The sequence below is a fragment of the Poromitra crassiceps genome, assembly GCF_964638095.1.
Source record: "Poromitra crassiceps genome assembly, chromosome: 30".
Lineage (NCBI taxonomy): Eukaryota > Metazoa > Chordata > Actinopteri > Beryciformes > Melamphaidae > Poromitra > Poromitra crassiceps.
This window is the reverse complement of record NC_139652.1, coordinates 112,808-130,824: the sequence shown is the minus strand read 5'-3', so window position 1 is coordinate 130,824 and position 18,017 is coordinate 112,808. Positions and strand designations below refer to the sequence as shown.

At 42.6% G+C, this 18,017-nt stretch overlaps 1 protein-coding gene across 1 annotated transcript in view; it reads right to left on the bottom strand.

Annotated features, from left to right (window-relative positions):
* Positions 1 to 18,017, bottom strand: part of LOC310800336 (paired box protein Pax-6-like) — a gene marked incomplete at both ends in the record, with an annotated part of 94,085 nt that overhangs the window by 1,479 nt on the left and 74,589 nt on the right. The window contains one exon of the mRNA XM_083662929.1: positions 16,951 to 17,089. Within this exon, the coding sequence (XP_083519055.1) occupies positions 16,951 to 17,089 (139 nt within the window). The remainder of the gene's footprint in view (positions 1 to 16,950; positions 17,090 to 18,017) is intronic.

Sequence of the window (18,017 nt, the reverse complement as noted above, 5' to 3'; positions counted from 1 at the left end):
TGGAGGCCCTGGAACAATGGTGCCAGGACAACCACCTCTCTCTAAACGTCTCCAAGACCAAGGAGATAATTGTAGACTACAGGGGGGGGGGAGGGCGCACCCCCCCAATCACCATCAATGGCACAGTGGTGGAAAGGCCAAAAATCTTCAGGGACTTCTACAGAGGCACCATTGAAAGCCTGCTGACTGGCTGCTTCACCACCTGGTACGGGAACTGTACGACTATGGACCGCAGGGCGCTAAGAAGAGTGAGGCGAGCGGCCCAGCACGTAACAGGATGTGAGCTGCCAGAACTGTACAACCAGTGGTGCCTCAGGAGATCCCTGAAGATCATCAAGGACACAAACGACCCCCACAACAGCCTGTTCTCCCTGTTACCCTCAGGGAGGAGATACAGGGCCCTATCTTGGTACAGGCCTTAGGCGCAAAAACTGGCGTTAAACGCAAAAAAACGTGCCTTACGCCTGCCTCAGGAAGATAGCAACAAGGTTTTAGGCCCCGAAATGCTCTTTACGCCAAAGAGGCGTGGCGCAGTGCCAGAATAGGCCAGAATGGGCGTTTCGGCCTTAAATACCGGCCTAACGATATCTTCCGCCCTGGCGTTAATTTAGCACTTAGCGCTTTTCAAAACTAGGCCAATTCAGTGCGCCGGTTGCGCGGAGCTCTCCTCTGCCATCTCACTCTCTGTCCCCCCTCTCTCTCTCTCACTCCCTCTCTCTCGCGCATCAGACAGGCACAAAGCCACACATGTGAAATCTCCCAGTATGCATTGACGCCAATACGTTTGACCAGAAATAGCAACCAAATCAGCTTAAATAGGGTAAGTGGTAGATCGAAATAATGTTTCTCTTAACACAACATGCAATTGTGGAACATTTCAATATTGGACAAGATAAAATCGCGAAATCAAAACACAACCCTATGTGAAACATATAATCCTGGTGGTATATATATCCCTCGCAGATTTAACATGATTTAGATGAGTGACAGCCGTAACACGGTTCTACTGTGACTTCCTACTGTGATGTTGCTCCTCCAATACTTCACATTTACTTTTACAATAAAAACACATTTCTGCAATGACTTTACATAATGTAGGCTATATTTATGTGCATCATCCTACCTGTGCAGCAGGGGAGAGAAAACGATATTATTCTGGACAAACTTTCACCAATCTAATCTCATCATGACATAGGGATAGGCTATATTTTTCTAGCCAATGCGTTTAGAACATTCTTTTCACTTTGATCTAAACACGATTTCAGACGGAAGCCCGTCTTTATTGTCACACACGTTCTGGGATGTAACAAATGTGTGTTGGGACAGGGATGGGCGGAGTCTAGGGATGTTGCAGATGTGGAAGAAAGCAGACTGGGTGATGTTTTTTATGTGGGGTGCAAAGGAAAGGGTGCTGTCCAGAATGATGCAGAGGCTCTTGACTTGGGTGGAGAAGGGAACAGGGAAGCTGTCAATGATGATGTTTGGGGCAGTGGTGTTTTGAGCTTTGGAAAGGATGTTTTTGGAGCCGATGAGCAGGGCCTTGGAAATTCCTGCTCATCCAGCTCCTGATGTCCTGGAGGCAGGCGGTGAGGGAGATGGGAGGAGGAGCGGTGGTGGGTTTGGTGGAGATATAGATCTGGGTATCATCGGCATAGCAGTGAAACTGGACACCATGGTGATGGACGATTTTACCCAGGGGGAGGAGGTAGGTGAAGAATAGGAGTGGACCCAATACTGACCCCTGGGTCAAACGGCAGAACACCCGGAGGTGTGGTTCCCTAGTTGGACAAACTGTTGTCTGTCGGTGAGGTAGGATGCAAACCAGGGAAGTGCAACACACCAGTGATTGGTTCGCCAGGTACTCCAGAAGTAGCGGGTGGGAGCATCATCAAAAGCAGCGGAGAGGTCAAGGAGGATGAGGATGGTGAGTAGTCCAGAGTCAGCTGCACGGAGGATGTCGTTAGTGATTTTTACCAGGGCTGTTTCAGTGCTGTGATTAGGGCGGAAACCATATTTAAATGGTTCGTGGAGGTTGTTTGAGTCGAGGTGGGACTGGAGTTGGGCGGCAACCAACCTCTCAAGAGTTTTGGAGATGAAGGGGAGGTTGGAGATGGGATGGTAGTCGTTCAGGTCAGATGGGTACTGTAGCCTATAAGTTAAGAATGCTCACTCTGATGGTCATCATATTTGGAGAGGGAAATACCAGGTGGCTGAACTACATCACCAAATTGTCAGAATGTGGGTAACCCGATAATATAAAGTTTACTTAAATTACAAGCCTCTAAAACATAGAAATACAATGTGTAAATATTGTTGAAGTTTTATTGAAACTGGAACATTAATCCAAAGTATATAAATCAGTAGTATCTCCTGTCTTCACATGACAAAATAATACAAGTATAATAGTTATCATAATACATTTGTTTTATGGTCGTCTCAAATCTCAGTGTTTCATTTCATTTCATAAACAAAAACAGGAGAATGGACTGGAAAACAAAATAACCAAGGCAAAAATAAAACAACAGATCCTGCATCCTCTGTTGGCGTTAGATTTGCAGAGGCTGCATATGTTGTTGATGCAATTATGAACCTCAGTTCATCCAAGTCTGTGAACATCAGTCCATTTTCCTTTTTTTATGCCTCCGCCGGCGATAGCCAGGCCGGAGGCATTATGGATCCGGGTTGTCCGTCCGTACGTCCGTCCGTACGTCCGTCGGTCCGTCCGATGTTGGTTAACGCGATATCTCAGGAATGCCTTGACGGAATTTCATCAAATTTGCCTCAAACATCGACTTGGACTCAAGGATGCACTGATTAGATTTTGGTGGTCAAAGGCCAAGGTCACTGTAGTCTCGCGAGCCAGCCTCTCTTCCCTTCCGTCAGAGAGTCTGGCGCCGCAGGTTTCCATTGTGGGATTGCGAAAAAAATGGTCTGTTTGGGTTAACCAATCATCCTCGTCTTGGGCGGTGCTTAGCGTTAGTGCCCTTGGAAAATAGTTTTGGGGTGGAACTTGTGTCGGCGGAACATTTACACAGGAGGAGGAGAGCTCACAGGCATAAAGTCACTGTTAGACAGCAAATGTTCTAAACATATTCTCTTGATATCTTTACAACCATCCACCGAAAGTGCCGAGCAGGCCTTCTTTATTGCACAATCCAAATATTCTTCAAAACTAGCCATTTTCAGCGTGTAGCAATGAGTTAGCCTGTAGGTTTCTGCCGTTAGCTTTCTACGCTAGCTAGTTAGCATTCGGCGGGAGCATTACAGCGACACACATGGGAGCGGAAGCCGCTCTGATTGACATATGGTCGGAGCCAATGACAGAGCGTGACAGAGCTTGCAAGTGGGGGAGCGGATATCCTGCTGCCACCGAAACAGCCGCTCGAATGGGAGAGCAGCTTTAGAGCAGGGGAGGGCTGATCCCCGTTGCCTGTTTCCACGGCGCCAGACTCTCTGACGGAAGGGAAGAGAGGCTGGCTCGCGAGACTAAGGTCACTGTGACCTCTCGAACGCCAATTTCAAGCTTGTTAACGCGATATCTCAGGAATGCCTTGACAGAGTTTCATCAAATTTTCCTCAAACATCGACTTGGACTCAAGGATGAACTGATTAGATTTTCGTGGTCAAAGGTCAAGGTCACTGTGACCTCACGAATGCCATTCCCAAGTTCGTTAAAGCGATATCTCAAGAACGGCTTGATGGAATTTATTCCAATTTGGCTCAAACGTCGACTTGGGTGCAAGAAATAACGGATTACATTTTGGTGATTAAAGGTCAAGGTCACTGTGACCTCTCCAATGCCATTTTCAAGCTTGTTAACGCCATATCTCAGGAATGCCTTGGCGGAATTTCATCAAATTTTACCTCAAACATGGTGGTTGTCTTTCCTATTCTGTACAAACTTGTTGTGTCACAGCCAGTGAGTGCATGACATGCTGGTAGACAGCAAGAGCAATGTATCAGACAGTGATATGGTGTCACAGTCACATGCCCCAACCCCTGTTATGTAGTCCTATCGGCAAGGGATGGATTGCCAGAGATGGAGCAATTTGACCAGTCCTATTACAAAAACCCCAGCACCTACAGAAGTGAGAGACATTACTCACTGGTATTGCAAAGATGCAAACTGTGGAAAGAGTGGAAAGTGCCAGTGCTTCTCTGTTGGCCTTCCAACATCTTATGTACCCGCAGCAACAATGAAAGATCCAAATACTTTGAAAAAAGGTTTACAGTATGATACACAGAAGAGGGAAGAATGTAACATTGTGATAGCTTAATCTGACAAATGGACAATGATACCAAGGATACAGTATATTAAACATGATTGTCTCCAGATTGACAGGCTGCCTACAGACTGAACAATATTTAGACAGTTTTGTTTGCATCAGTCTTTTGCAATCCTTACAATTGCAGTCCATGGAGTATAAGCTTGTGAATGTGCCCCAGACTCCCAAACACTGGCACAATAATCTGGTAGGGTCATAATACGTTCAACAAAGGGCTGATACTGTATTTCATATTTTGATATTTGGACTTTGCCTGTGAAACAAGTGTCCATATACCAGGTCAAATGAGCAGCCACTTTTTATTCCTCTGTTCTGTTTTATTTTTGCCTTGGTTATTTTTTTTTCTAGTTCGTTCTCCTGTTTTTGTTTATTACATTAAATTAAATGAAACACTGAGATTTGAGGCTACCATAAAACAAATGTATTATGATTATTATACTTGTATTATTTTGTCATGTCAAGACAGGAGATACTAGGCCTACTGATTTATATAGTTAGAATTAATGTTCCAGTTTCAATACAACTTCCAATATTTACACCTTGTATTTTTATGTTTTAGAGGCTTGTAATTTAGATCAACTTTATTTTATTGGTTTACCCACATTCTGACTATTTGGTGATGTAACTACATCACCAAATAGTCAGCCAGCCACCTGGTATTTCCCTCCCCAAATAAGATGACCATCAGAGTGAGTATTCTTAACTTATAGGCTATTATGCCACTTATCCCCCATTCACTCTGGCCTAATTTGACTGTTTCAGAGAAGAGGTAGTAGGCCTATGTCTAAAGAAATCTCATTTGCAATAGTAGTAACTGTACCAGATATCTCCATACAACTACTGGTTAGTGTTCAATAGCACCCTAGACAATTCAGTAATGGTATATTTTTTAGGGATTTCTGTTTTTCTGATAGATGAGAGAAAAGTGATGGAGTCCTATGTTTCTATCACCACAAAGTACAATTTCCATCTAAACTAAAGCTATCTACAAGACTATAATTCATGATCTTTTTAGGTAAATCATTTTCTGAGTATTTGGTGATGTAGGACAGCCACCTGGTTCATACCTCAGCAAATCTGATGAGGAAAAGAGTGAGCATTCTCATGTTATGGGCTTTTTTGTCACCTTTCCCCTATTCGGAGTCTGAATGAGACTAAAAATGCTCAAACTTTTGGTCGACTAAAACTTGACTAAATAAAAACAGGATGAGGTTGACTAAATATGATAAAGACTAACAAGGACATTTAACACGGGACTAAGAGAGAGAGAAAGAGGGAGAGCGAAAAGATAGCCTAGATGGGGAGAGGGAGAGAGTCAGAGAGAGGGGGGGGGGGGGGGGGGGAGAGAACGAGAGAGGGAAGAGATAATTGGAGGATGAACCAGTTCAGATTCGTAACGAAAATTGATGCTTTTGTAATTAGTAGCCTTTCAATTAGTCGTTTCGCTCATATAGGCTATAACATACACATTTAAAAATATCCGTTTCTTTAATAGGGTAGGGATGTGTGAGATTTTATTTCAATAGCCTATACCAGAATTGTCCACTCGGGTTAAGCTATTGCTGCATGGTTACTGTATACTATCAATGGTTACTGTATAGCCTACTGGTCGGTGTTGTGTCAGAAACTGATTTTGATCCACGGGACCACGAACAGTGCTGCCTCTGTGCCTCGGCAGTGCCTCTACCCACCCCGCCTGCCTACCCGGCCCAGCTCAAACGTTATCCGTGAAAACCCCCCTTCAGGACACGGCACTAGCCGAACACAAAGCACCCCTCCCCGTGCTACACACAGACTCCCGCCCCGCCAGACCCTCGTTCCCCTGGTAATCCAATTCAAAATGCAAATCACTTTTTCACACAAAACCATGACGAACAAATTCTCATTGTTAAGTCAAGGTGTGTTTTTTTCTGCAGTGTAGGTTAGTTGAAAATCAACGTGGCATTGGAGGGAAGTGTGTCCGCCCGTGAGCTGTGCGTAATGCTGTCTGCGCTCAGGCGTACGCCTGGCGTAGTGGGGTTGTTTGCGCTAAGACCAGCTATTTGCTGGCATTAAAGGAGAATTACAGTGTATGGGGTTACAGTGCCGATCTTCCCCCTCTGTGAAACCTTCTTCAGAGAAACCACAGAAGGGGGAAGATACGCACTGTAACCCCATCCGGGGCAGATCAACGCTGACTGCTGTGTTGTTGTTAGCTTAGCTTCTAGTTATTAGCTAAATAATTATATTTACAACCATAATGAACCGTGATCTGACAGAAAAAGTGTCATTTAGAGAGCGCGTGCACTCCCGTCCAGCATGCCCCACGCTGGCCGCAGGCTCTCGTTATAGCCTGTTTGAGGAGACTACTCGGAGCTCAAAATCTTCCGTGGGCATCCGAATGAAGCCAAACTATTTCGGTGAGTAAAACATCATATTTTAACCTGGAAATGAGGACCGTGGTGTAAAAAACCGAAATTCTCCTTTAAAATTGAGAGCACCCACGGCCCCTTTTTCTAACACATTGCGCTGGAACGCCTATTTTGGAACGGGCAACGCCCAAACCTCTCTTTGCGCTCGGCACATATCGACGGTATCTTCCCCACAGCGCTAAATGACACTTGCGCAAGACACATGATAGGCTAGAGGCCCACCGCCACGCCTGAGCCATGCCTACACCTGTGTCACCCCAGCGCAAAACTGGACGGTGGAGGCAGACGATAGCTTAAGACGCTGGGAAGATAGCAATAAGAGGCGCGCAAACGCAGTGCAAACGATAGCGCCGTACGACGATAGGGCCGTACGGATCAATGATGACATCACAATTCCTCAAGTGAAATCACTGATGACATCACAATTGTGACAGACACCACCACAGACACCGCCACCCACTTAGCCAATTATAACTAAGATGGCACAATGAAGCAATGAGACACATCATTCATGGAGGGTTTCATCAACATTCAATCAGTGGCATCCAAGATGACAGACCAAGTTGTTTGCCCGATTTCATGATGGGGAACAATTGAAGAGTTCATTTGCAAAAACAGGTATTTCCGTTTGTATTTTTTATGGTTTCAAATTAGATATTGATGTATTTATATTGTAATTTATTTATTTTTGGTACATTTTTACTATCAATCACAACTAAAACATATTAATCTGGTAATTTTCACATAAATTACCTCAAAAATGTTTTGTATGTGCAGTCCAGGGAGTATCAAACAGGTGTTGTTTATTCATTTTAAGAATGGCGTTTACCTGTTTTTGCAAATGAACTCTTCAATTATATATACATTATACATGTTATTGATCCCCAAATGGAAATTGAGTAATGCTACATTTGCTCACACTCAGGTAGGGAAAAATATAAATATAATAGAGACATTGGTAACACTTTACAATAAGGGTACATTAATTAATGGTTAATTCATTAACCCTTAATTAACAGGGCTAGTAAAGCTTAGTAAGCATTCATTAACCCTTAATTAGTGTTAACTAATGTGTAACACTTTTCAATAAGGGTGCATTAATTAAAGCATTAACCAGCCCTTAAAGGATAATTCAGTTTTTTTCCCTGCAGGGAAGATAGCAGTCCGCCTTGCGCAAGTGTCCAGGTGTTATGCCGAGTTTTGCACCCCTGCCGCCAAACGCATCCCCACCTCATGGGAGCATATTGTAATGATGTTTAAAAATGATATAATTGTCTGGGTAGACATGGCCTCCCTGTTTTTTAAGTTAAAACAGCCACAAAATATGGTGGGGATGGTGGGGATTCTCGGCGGGGGTGCGGAACTGGGCACGGCACCTGCCGCAGGTGCAAATTGGAGGCGTGCCAAGTCAACTGTGCCCCGCAAATTGCCAGTAATTGCTGTAATTCTCTCCATGCGCAATTTGGATAAACCTATCTCACACCATCACATCATATACCTGTTAAGAACATCTGTGATTTGATGCAATTCGGGTTATTTTGTTGACTGGGAAATAGAACCGTGTTCGCAGCGGGGAAACGGGGGAGACAATAGAAAAGATGGGAGGATTTAGAATGGACTCAATTAAAACTCCTTTCCCATTAACCCCTCTTTGCGATGTGATAAAGGTTTTTCAGTGAATTATAGTTGATTGCCTCACTGAATAATCTGCTGGCAGTGGTTACCCAATTTTAGCAGCATAATTTGATGTCCTGGCATGGCACGTCCGTGTGCAGGGGCACGGCCAGGGATTTTGGGCCCCATATCAAGGATACCATATCAGGCCCACTAAAATTTTGGCCATTTGAAGCCCGATTTGGAGGAATATCTCATTTTAAATTAATATTCAGATTAGACTATTGTAATGTAATTATTTGCCCTTTCTTACCTCCATATCATCTATACCAGCTCTCTTTGCCCTGTTGAATCATCATGCACTCTCTCTCTCTCTCCCTCTTTGCTCTGAATACCCCAGAGTGAACAAAGAAATACTACTCAGTAAACTAATGCAGTGGTTCTCAAATGGGGGTCCGCGGACCCCCAGGGGTCCGTGGCACTTCGCCAGGGGGTCCGCGAAAAGTTGTTAATTTTTTTTTTTTTTATTAAAAAATAAAATGCTACATGTTAATTCTTCCTTCTCAAACTACTTCCTACATGGTGCTAGTCTATCAAAATATCTTGGCTGTCATTGATTGTGTTGCATAGTGGTTTTCTGTACTGTTGACAAATTGTGATATTGTAAGTCGCTTTGGACAAAACAAAAGTGTCTGCTAAATGACGTAATGTAAATGTAATGTAATAAAAAAAAAAATTTTTTTTTTTTGCAAAATCTTCATAGTTCAACGAAAATAGTTTATGCTTTAAATCTAAAATAGTTCATGGATTACAGTCTAATAACAAACCTATCAAATTAAAAGTCAAGCACGTTACCGTGGAAACAATTAAGCTTAGCCCAAAATCGACCTAGGACCAGAGATGCGGGCATGGCTACACGACACCGAGTTGGACCTCTGACGTTACACGAAAGAAGAAGCCCAAAATCACAAATCAGAATGAGGGGGTCCCCGGTATATTTTCTATCTTGTAAGGGGTCCTTGGCTGAAAAACATTTGAGAACCTCTGAACTAATGACTTAGAAAGAATATTGATACACATATGAGTCTCTATCATTGCAACGGCCTAAAAACTGCGCTTAGTGCCAGGCGAAGCGCAGATTAGTGGGTGTGGACCAGGGCACTCGATATTTTGGTGTCGGCGCTACAGGCGGCCTTAAGCATTACAACCACGCCTTTTAAGCGTAAAATTATGAACAATCTGCTCATTGGAGAAGTGCAGTAAACGAATCACAAGCTTCCCTTTTAAGCTCCAATTCCACGGAGTGATCCAGTCCGGTCAGAAAAGCCAAGCGCTCTGAGCTCCCCCCCCCCTCCCTTTCATCCCCGTCTGTCTCATATATATTATTCCATATTATTATGCTTCTCAAACCAATCTAACTGCAGTTTAAATACTGCAAACATGTAAATACGCTACACTATAGCAAGATCAAAGTGAAAATAATGTTCTAAACGCATTGGCTAGAAAAATATAGCCTATCCCTATGTGGCCTATGTCATGATGAGATTAGATGGGTGAAAGTTTGTCCAGATTAGAATGATATTGTTTTCTCTTGCTACCTTTTCTTCTCCAGTGCTGCAGATGATGCACATAAATATAGCCTACATTATGTAAAGTCATTGCATAAATGTGTTTTTATTGTAAAAGTAAATGTGAAGTAAGCCAAGTCTTATTGGAGCGGAGCGGACATCACAGTAGAACCGTGTTACGGCTGTCTCTCATCTCAATCACGTTATATCTGCGATATATATACCACCTGGCTTGCATATATGTTTCATAGGGTTGTTTATGGATTTCTATGTTTTATTTTGGCCAATATTGAAATGTTCGAGAATTGCATGTTGTGTGAACAGAAACATTATTTCTATCTACCACTTTAGGCAATTTAGGCTGATTTGGTTGATATTTCTTCTCGAAATGTATTAGCCTCAATGCATGCTGGGAGATTTGAGGGAGTGAGAGAGAGAGAGAGAGAGGGAGAGAGAACAGCTTTTTCCATCTGTCTTTGTGCTGCGCGAGAGAGGGAGTGAGAGAGAGAGAGAGAGAGGGGGAGAGAACAGCCTCTGAATGACAGGGGCTCAAAACTACGATATAACAACTTTTTTCCATTGGTCTTTGTGCCTGTCTGACGCGCGAGAGAGAGGGAGTGAGAGAGAGAGAGAGGGGGGGAGAGAGTGTGAGATGGCAGAGGAGAGCTCCGCGCAATTACGCACCGGCGCACTGAATAAGGCCTGGTTTTGAAAAGCGCTAAGCGCTAAATTAACGCCAGGGCGGAAGATATCGTTAGGCCGGTATTTAAGGCCGAAACGCCCATTCTGGCCTATTCTGGCACTGCGCCACGCCTCTTTGGCGTAAAGTGCATTTCGGGGCCTAAAACCATATCTATCTTCCCGAGGCAGGCGCAAGGCACGTTTTTTTGCGTTTAACGCCAGTTTTTGCGCCTAAGGCCTGTAGCAAGATAGGGCCCATGGAGTCCAACAGGAGTCTGTTATTATAGACTCTTGTAGGCCAGGGACAATTGATTTATTATGAATGGCTTGCAAAAAAAAAAATCCCTGCATTGATTAAATATTGGCTAGAAGAGGAGCAAAATTTAAACACTTTTCTGTGAAGTAACAGCCAATTTCACTATGGACTAACAGCTTAATTTCCAGTATGGATATACAAAAGTTGATTAACATTCACTAGGACAGTTCTATGGTTAGGGCAAGACAAGAGTTTCACTATAAACTCTCAGGCCCTGTAAGTCCACTGAGTAGGAAATTATTATGTAGGACTAGTATAGTATAGCTATCACAGGAAAAAAGGAGATTTGGACAATATCACAGCATCATGTTCAATTTAACATACATTATCTTGAATATCACAATCAAATTAATTAATATCCATAATATTTATTACTCTTATGGAGCACAGGAAAGTTTTGGAGAGAGAGAACGGAGATGTCTGACATCTCAGAGCAAACAGGTTTGGAACTAATTAAATTACTACTTATTTTTCGTTCTCAGGCTTTCATATATTTCTGCTTACGTGTAAAGTGTAAAATCCTCCTTCTTTTCAACAAAATAAGGTATAACACTCCATGGTTTTGTAATGTGATTATCTAAACAGCTGTTCTAATCATTCTGATTGTGATTCCATAGGGGAAACCGCATTAAACTATTTAGAAATACTCGGGCAGGGGAGGGGGTGCCTATCTAAAATACCTTAAATGTCAATGACAACTTTGACGATTTAATTTGTTTAATTGGCTCTCTTGCCTTATATAGACATGATGCTGCTGCCTGCTCTCACTCACTGCGCGTTTCTGATAGAAGCCAGGGCAGGCAACAACTCTCTGCGTGGTTTGGGGGCGGACTTGATTGATTGATTGATTGATTTATTCGATGAATGAAAAAAGTAGAGCACATCATACACAGGAATATAAAGGCCACTCATACATCACCATCAAGGATAAAAACACAATAAAGTCCGAGGACTTGTTTCCATTGTGGTCCTTGGTCTCGGACAAACAACTCAGACCAACATAAAAACAGGCATAACAACAAAGAAACATAAAACTACTTCAATCATATAGACTATTAAAAAAAAACCATTTAAGATGTTAAAACAGTTTTACCAAAAGCAATATAAAAGACATTTGAAACAAGACCCAATCCCGAAAATAAAGAACACATTAAAAGGCTAAAAAACCAATCTGACTAAGATAAATAAAATAACTTTAAACAGGCTATAAATTAACAATACTCAAAAATATTTACATTTACATACCAGAACCAGACATGAACCAGTTTTTGAGAGAAGTTTTAAAGCTGCTCAAGGTGTCAATCAGCTTCAGGCTGTCCGGAAGACTGTTCCACAACAGCCCGGCTGAGTATTTGAAGGAGTTTTTGTTCATACAGCTCTTAAATTTAATGGGGACAACGTTGTGGGAGCTCCCTCTGGTGGAGTAGTTATGAACATCACTTACCTTGATGAAATAATTTTGGAGATATTTAGGGACCATGTTATGCAAGATCTTATGGACCAGGCACAGCTTGATTTGATTCACTCTTTCCTCCACTCTGAGCCACCTGAGGCTGGAAAAGTGGCCAGGCAGGAGGTGGGTTCTGGGATGGAGAGAGTGTAACAGCCGTACTAGTTTGTTTTGTGATATTTGAAGTTTGTTTTTGAGGGCCTTGGTGATGCCGGTGTACCAGGAGGTACATGCGTAATCAAAGTGACATTGTATCAAAGCGCCCGCCAGAATTTTTAAAGTACTTTTGTCTAGGAAGGAGGAAAGTCTGGCCAGGAATCTAACCTTCTGATTTATTTTGGAGATGGTTTTTAACGCCATACTCTCTCCCGATACTTTATTGTCCAGGATACAGCCGAGATATGTGATTTCCTCCTTGCTTTCAACGGTCACGTTGTCGACTGTGATGGTGAAGCCAGGGGATTTTTTAAGTTTGGCGTTAGAGCCAAACAGGATTGACTCGGTTTTTCCTAGATGGAGAGATAATTTATTATCTACTAGCCATGTACTTACTTTCTGGAGTTCTTTGCTAAGGATAAGTTCTACCTCCTCTTTCTCTTTGTGGGAGACCAGGAGAGCCGAGTCGTCCGCAAAGAGAAACAGGTCGCAGTCACATGCCGACTTCATATCATTTACATATATTAGAAAAAAGAGTGGACCCAATATACTCCCTTGGGGCACCCCGCACCGTAGGGGGAGAGGGGAGGACAAGGTACCGTTCACATCGGTAACCTGCTCTCTTCCCTTTAAATAAGACCCCACCCATTTGAGGGAGGTGCTGTTAAATCCCAAGGACCTGAGCTTGTACAGGAGGATGTCATGGTTCACTGTGTCGAATGCCTTCTGAAGGTCCAGCATGACCATCCCACAGTATTTACCAGAGTCTACTTCACGCCTTATGGAATCGTTTAAATAGAGCAAGCAGGAGTCTGTTGAATGTGACTTCCTGAAGCCAGATTGAAATTCATACAGCAGATTATGCAATGATAGATAACTTTCTATCTGATCAAAAATGACTTTTTCGATTACCTTTGATATTGAAGAAAGAATTGAAACAGGACGATAATTGCCTGGTTCCAGTTTGCTTCCTTTCTTGTGTAACGGGGCTACTTTAGCCAATTTGAATTCACGGGGAAACTGACCTTGTGTTATGGACATATTAATTATAAACGTTATAGATGGGGTGATGACTTCAGCTGCATCTCTTAGAAACCTGGACGGGATATTATCAAGACCGGTTGCTTTAGATGGGTTCAGGGCCTTGAGTCTTTTAAGCACCTCCCCTTCAGACACTTCTGTAAAAGAAAAAGCATCTGGCTGAACGTTCATCTTTTTGTAGAATGAATCAACATGGCTCTCACCAAAAACCCCTGTAAAGGTTGGAAGTTTGTTTACCAGGGTGTCTGCTATAGTGGTGAAGAACCTGTTGAAGCAGTCTGCAACTTTAATTTTATCTGATGTAACTGTACCATCTATAATCAGGGTCTTATTTATAGTTTTTGTCCTAAGTCTGTTATTTTGCCCTAGGTGTTTCAAGGTTTTCCATAGTTGTGAAGGATTATTTTTGTTTTCTGCTATAGACTCCCTGAAGAAGTTTGCCTTGGCTTTCTTAATAAGCTGATTTGCCTCATTTCGCAGTTTTTTAAATGTGCGAAAAGAGGCGGGATCTCTGTGTTTTCTAAAGTGACCAAAACTGACATTTCTTGCCTTTATAGCCTCTATTATGTCAGAGTTGACCCAGGGTTCTGACCTGGCTTTGATCCTGGACGTCTTCAGGGGAGCAAATCTATCAACAGCAGACAAAAACAATGTTTTAAAGTAGCACCACGCTTCCTCCACTGAGGAGCTAGAAAAGACATCTGACCAGTCCAAACTACCCAGGAAGTCTAATAGAACCTCTGTATTGTAGTTTTTCAGAGACCTGGACCTCACTGAGCTGTGACAGTTAAATACAGATCTACGGGTTTTTCGAGTGCAGAAAATCATCGAATGATCACTAAGACCATATTCGATGACACCACTATTTGATATTTTGGACTTGTCAGATGTCAACACCAGGTCTATGATGGTCTGAGAGGAGGTAGATACTCTTGTAAATCGGGATATCAATTGATGCATGCTGCATATATGGCTGAAGTTCCTTAAGGATTTATAAATAGAGGAATCCTTCTTCAGTATATTGGTGTTAAAATCTCCCATCAATATCGCCTCTGTTTTACCAAAGTTTACTGAGTTTAAACACACCTCCTCCAATTCATCATAGAAACGGCTTTGATCTGGTGGCCTATACAGAGCTCCGAAAATAATGGGTTTAGAGTTTGGAAATATAATATCGAGCCAAACGGCCTCGATGTGGCCGTGGTCAAGGTCTGCCCGTACATTATAACATATATCAGATCTAACGTACACACATACACCCCCACCGTTACGGTTTCGGTCTTTTCTTATCACAGCATAGTTTTCTATCTCAATTTCAGAATCATTTATAGTGTTATCAAGCCAAGTTTCTGAAAAAGAAAACAGGCAGGACTGAACCATTCTCTCGACAGGACTGAACCATTTTATGAAAATCGAATGATTATTTTTTTGGCCAAAATACAATAAATATAAAAATAAACCATTAGTTTTATTCGTACAATGTGAATAAAATATTATAGTACTGATGATAGGTTAATCATTTAGTACTGCAAAAATGTTTTGTCTTCAATTTCTTTTAGGGCCCCTGTCAGTCAAGGGCCCTTGGAATCTAATACAATACTATACAATACTGCGCCACTGTCCGTGTGTAATGACGTATCCAAAAGGAATTCCTCTGCACTGCGCTGCGCAGCGCGGAGATTATGGTGCGCTCAAGCGCAGCGAGGTATTTTTGCGCTTAAGAGGTGCTTTTCAAAGCTCTTAGCACAAAGTGACGCTGACGATGGGAGAATGCCATCTGCAGGGCTCAAAATTCACTTTGCAAACTAGGGGGGAATTCCCCCCTTATGTTCTTCAGATAGGGGGGATTTATACATTTTGGGGGGGATCTATAGACTTTGGGGGGGATTTATAGACTTTGGAGCGAGACACTAACCCGAGTTCAACTATGTGTCTTACATGGTCCTATTCTTCCCAGGCACCGTGGCAGTACACAAATTCCCAGTAAAAGTGCAAATATTCAACTAAAAATAGACAGGTAGAAGTTGAAGTAGGGCTTCAAATCCTTTAGCCTACTCAACTCATATTATAAAAGTATAGTTACAGAATGTTAAGCAGCTGAATTCACTATGTTATTCACACAGCACCATGCATTTTAAAAATTGAGCAGCTCATTTCACCCTCCTTATGCTCAAGTCATGGAAATAGTATGTACCATTTCTGCTGAAACTTATCTTTAGGTTTGATCTTTTTCGTCTTTACATTGTGGGTGCTGCGTGTCTCGGGTTCATTAACGTTGTTCTCGTTCTCTGGATCATCAACAACGTCGACATCACTGGCACTCGGCATCGGGAGAATTAGCAATATTAATGGCATTGTCACTATCGATTTCTTCATCGTCAATAACGTAAACATCACTGACACTGACGTTATTCGGTGTTACGTTAACGTTACCACTAGAAGTGCTTTGTTGTTCGACTTGTCCCGTTTGTTTTTTCTGAGCAGATCCCCCTTCTGACGACCTAGTTTTCCTTTTTAGCCAGCGATCCATCACGTTTGCAAGCAGCTGTATCCACCGAGAAACCAGCGTTGATGTCGAGAGAGGACTGAGCGGACAGAGCTAGCGTGCTAATGTTTGTTGTCAACTGGCCAAGGAAGTGAAATTCGGTCCGCGCGTGTAGCGTCCGGCCAGTCGTTTGAATGCAGCGTGTCCCCGCATTTTGCGCGGACACGCCTGGTTTGGCATGTGGCACGCCTACCCCATGCATGTCCAGTACAATTATAACAGGCATACAGGCAATAGCGTGGCAGGGAGAATACAAATGCACTTGTGCACGCCCCCAATTTGCATTGTGCACGGCGTTAAACGAGCGCAAAACAAGCGCAAATGCAAAATTAACAATTTTGCGATGACAGGGCCCCAAATCTCCAGCTACAGTATCCAGTCGGCTAAAGGGCCAGGCCTGCTAGCGAGCGGACATACAGTACAGCTGAATTATGTGTTACATGTGTCCGGGGGGGTAGTGGTAAATACAGAGGTGAGTAAACTATCCAAGCTGAGTTAATCACCTTGTTTCCCTTCATTGCTTGATACAGTTGATCTGAAAATATGTGGGTAAACTCTGCCTCATTTCTCATTTCCAAGAGGTGGGTAAACTGCATTTACCCTCCACTACATGCCTGCATGCGTCAGGAACGAGGCTCAACTGGGGGAACTTCCGCAACCGTATTGATTGAGTCAATCACCTGACTGAGACCACACTGGAGAGGCCAATCCCACCACCGCGACCAATGGACGGGTCTCGAAGCGGGGATCTCTCGCACACTCCAAACTCCCAGCCGCAGTATCCAGTTGGCTAAACGGCCAGGCCATAGCGAGCGGACAGCTGAATTAAATATTACAAGAGTTGAAACTATTCTCATGGTAAGCCAGCTAATAACTTCTTACCTGTTGATGCTGTCGCAGAGGTCATTGATTGGCTGCTGATGCATCGTTGCATGTTTGGGGGAGTGTATGTTTCATAACTTCTCCCATTTACTGTTGGGTTGGTGGGGAGCATGCAGGAATAAGAGGTCTGACTTGATGCCTGGAAATATAAATATTACATATTAATATCACAATGAGCCATTCACCATTGGACTGGTAGGTATAGCATGTAGTAATAAAAGTTCTGACTGGACACCTATTAAGATAATTACTTGAAAATTAACAATCAATGAACATTAATTATTAATCAATTAATAGCATGACCCATTTACGGACGGCTTTAGCTCAGGAGGTAGAGCGGGTCGGCCAATGACGCAAGGGTTGGCGGTTCGATCCCCGCTCCCTCCCAGCTGCTGTCGTTGTGTCCTTGGGCAAGACACTTAACCCCAAATTGCTCCCGATGGTGTGTAGGCACCCTGCGTGGCAGCCTGCCGCCATTGGTGTATGAATGGGTGAATGTAGACTATCTACTCATTGTAAAGCGCTTTGGATAAAAGCGCTATATAAATGCAGACCATTTACCATTTACCATTTATGGCATAAAGCAGAAGCAGAAGGGGTTAAGGCCTACACTGTAACCGATTTTTGTAATTTGAACAGTATATCACTGTAATATGTACAGTAATATACTGTAAAACAGTATACAGTATATTACTGTAAGTAGCAAAGGATTATGGGAAAATATTTGCTCACTAATGTAATTCATCTCTACTGTAAACCAACTCGTGATTGGACAGTATATTACTGTAATATGTTCAGTAAGATACTGCAAAGTGTGTATACAGTGTATACGAGTGGATTTACAGTAGAGATTAATTACAGTAATTAACTGTAATTAATCTCTACTGTAAATCCACTCGTACTTTGAACAGTATCTTACTGTAATATGTTTAGTAAGATACTGTAAAATGTGTATACAGTATAATTGCGTAATCAATCTCTACTGTAAATCCACTTGTATTTTGAACAGTATCTTACTGTAATATGTTTAGTAAGATACTGTAAAATATGTATACAGTATATTTACT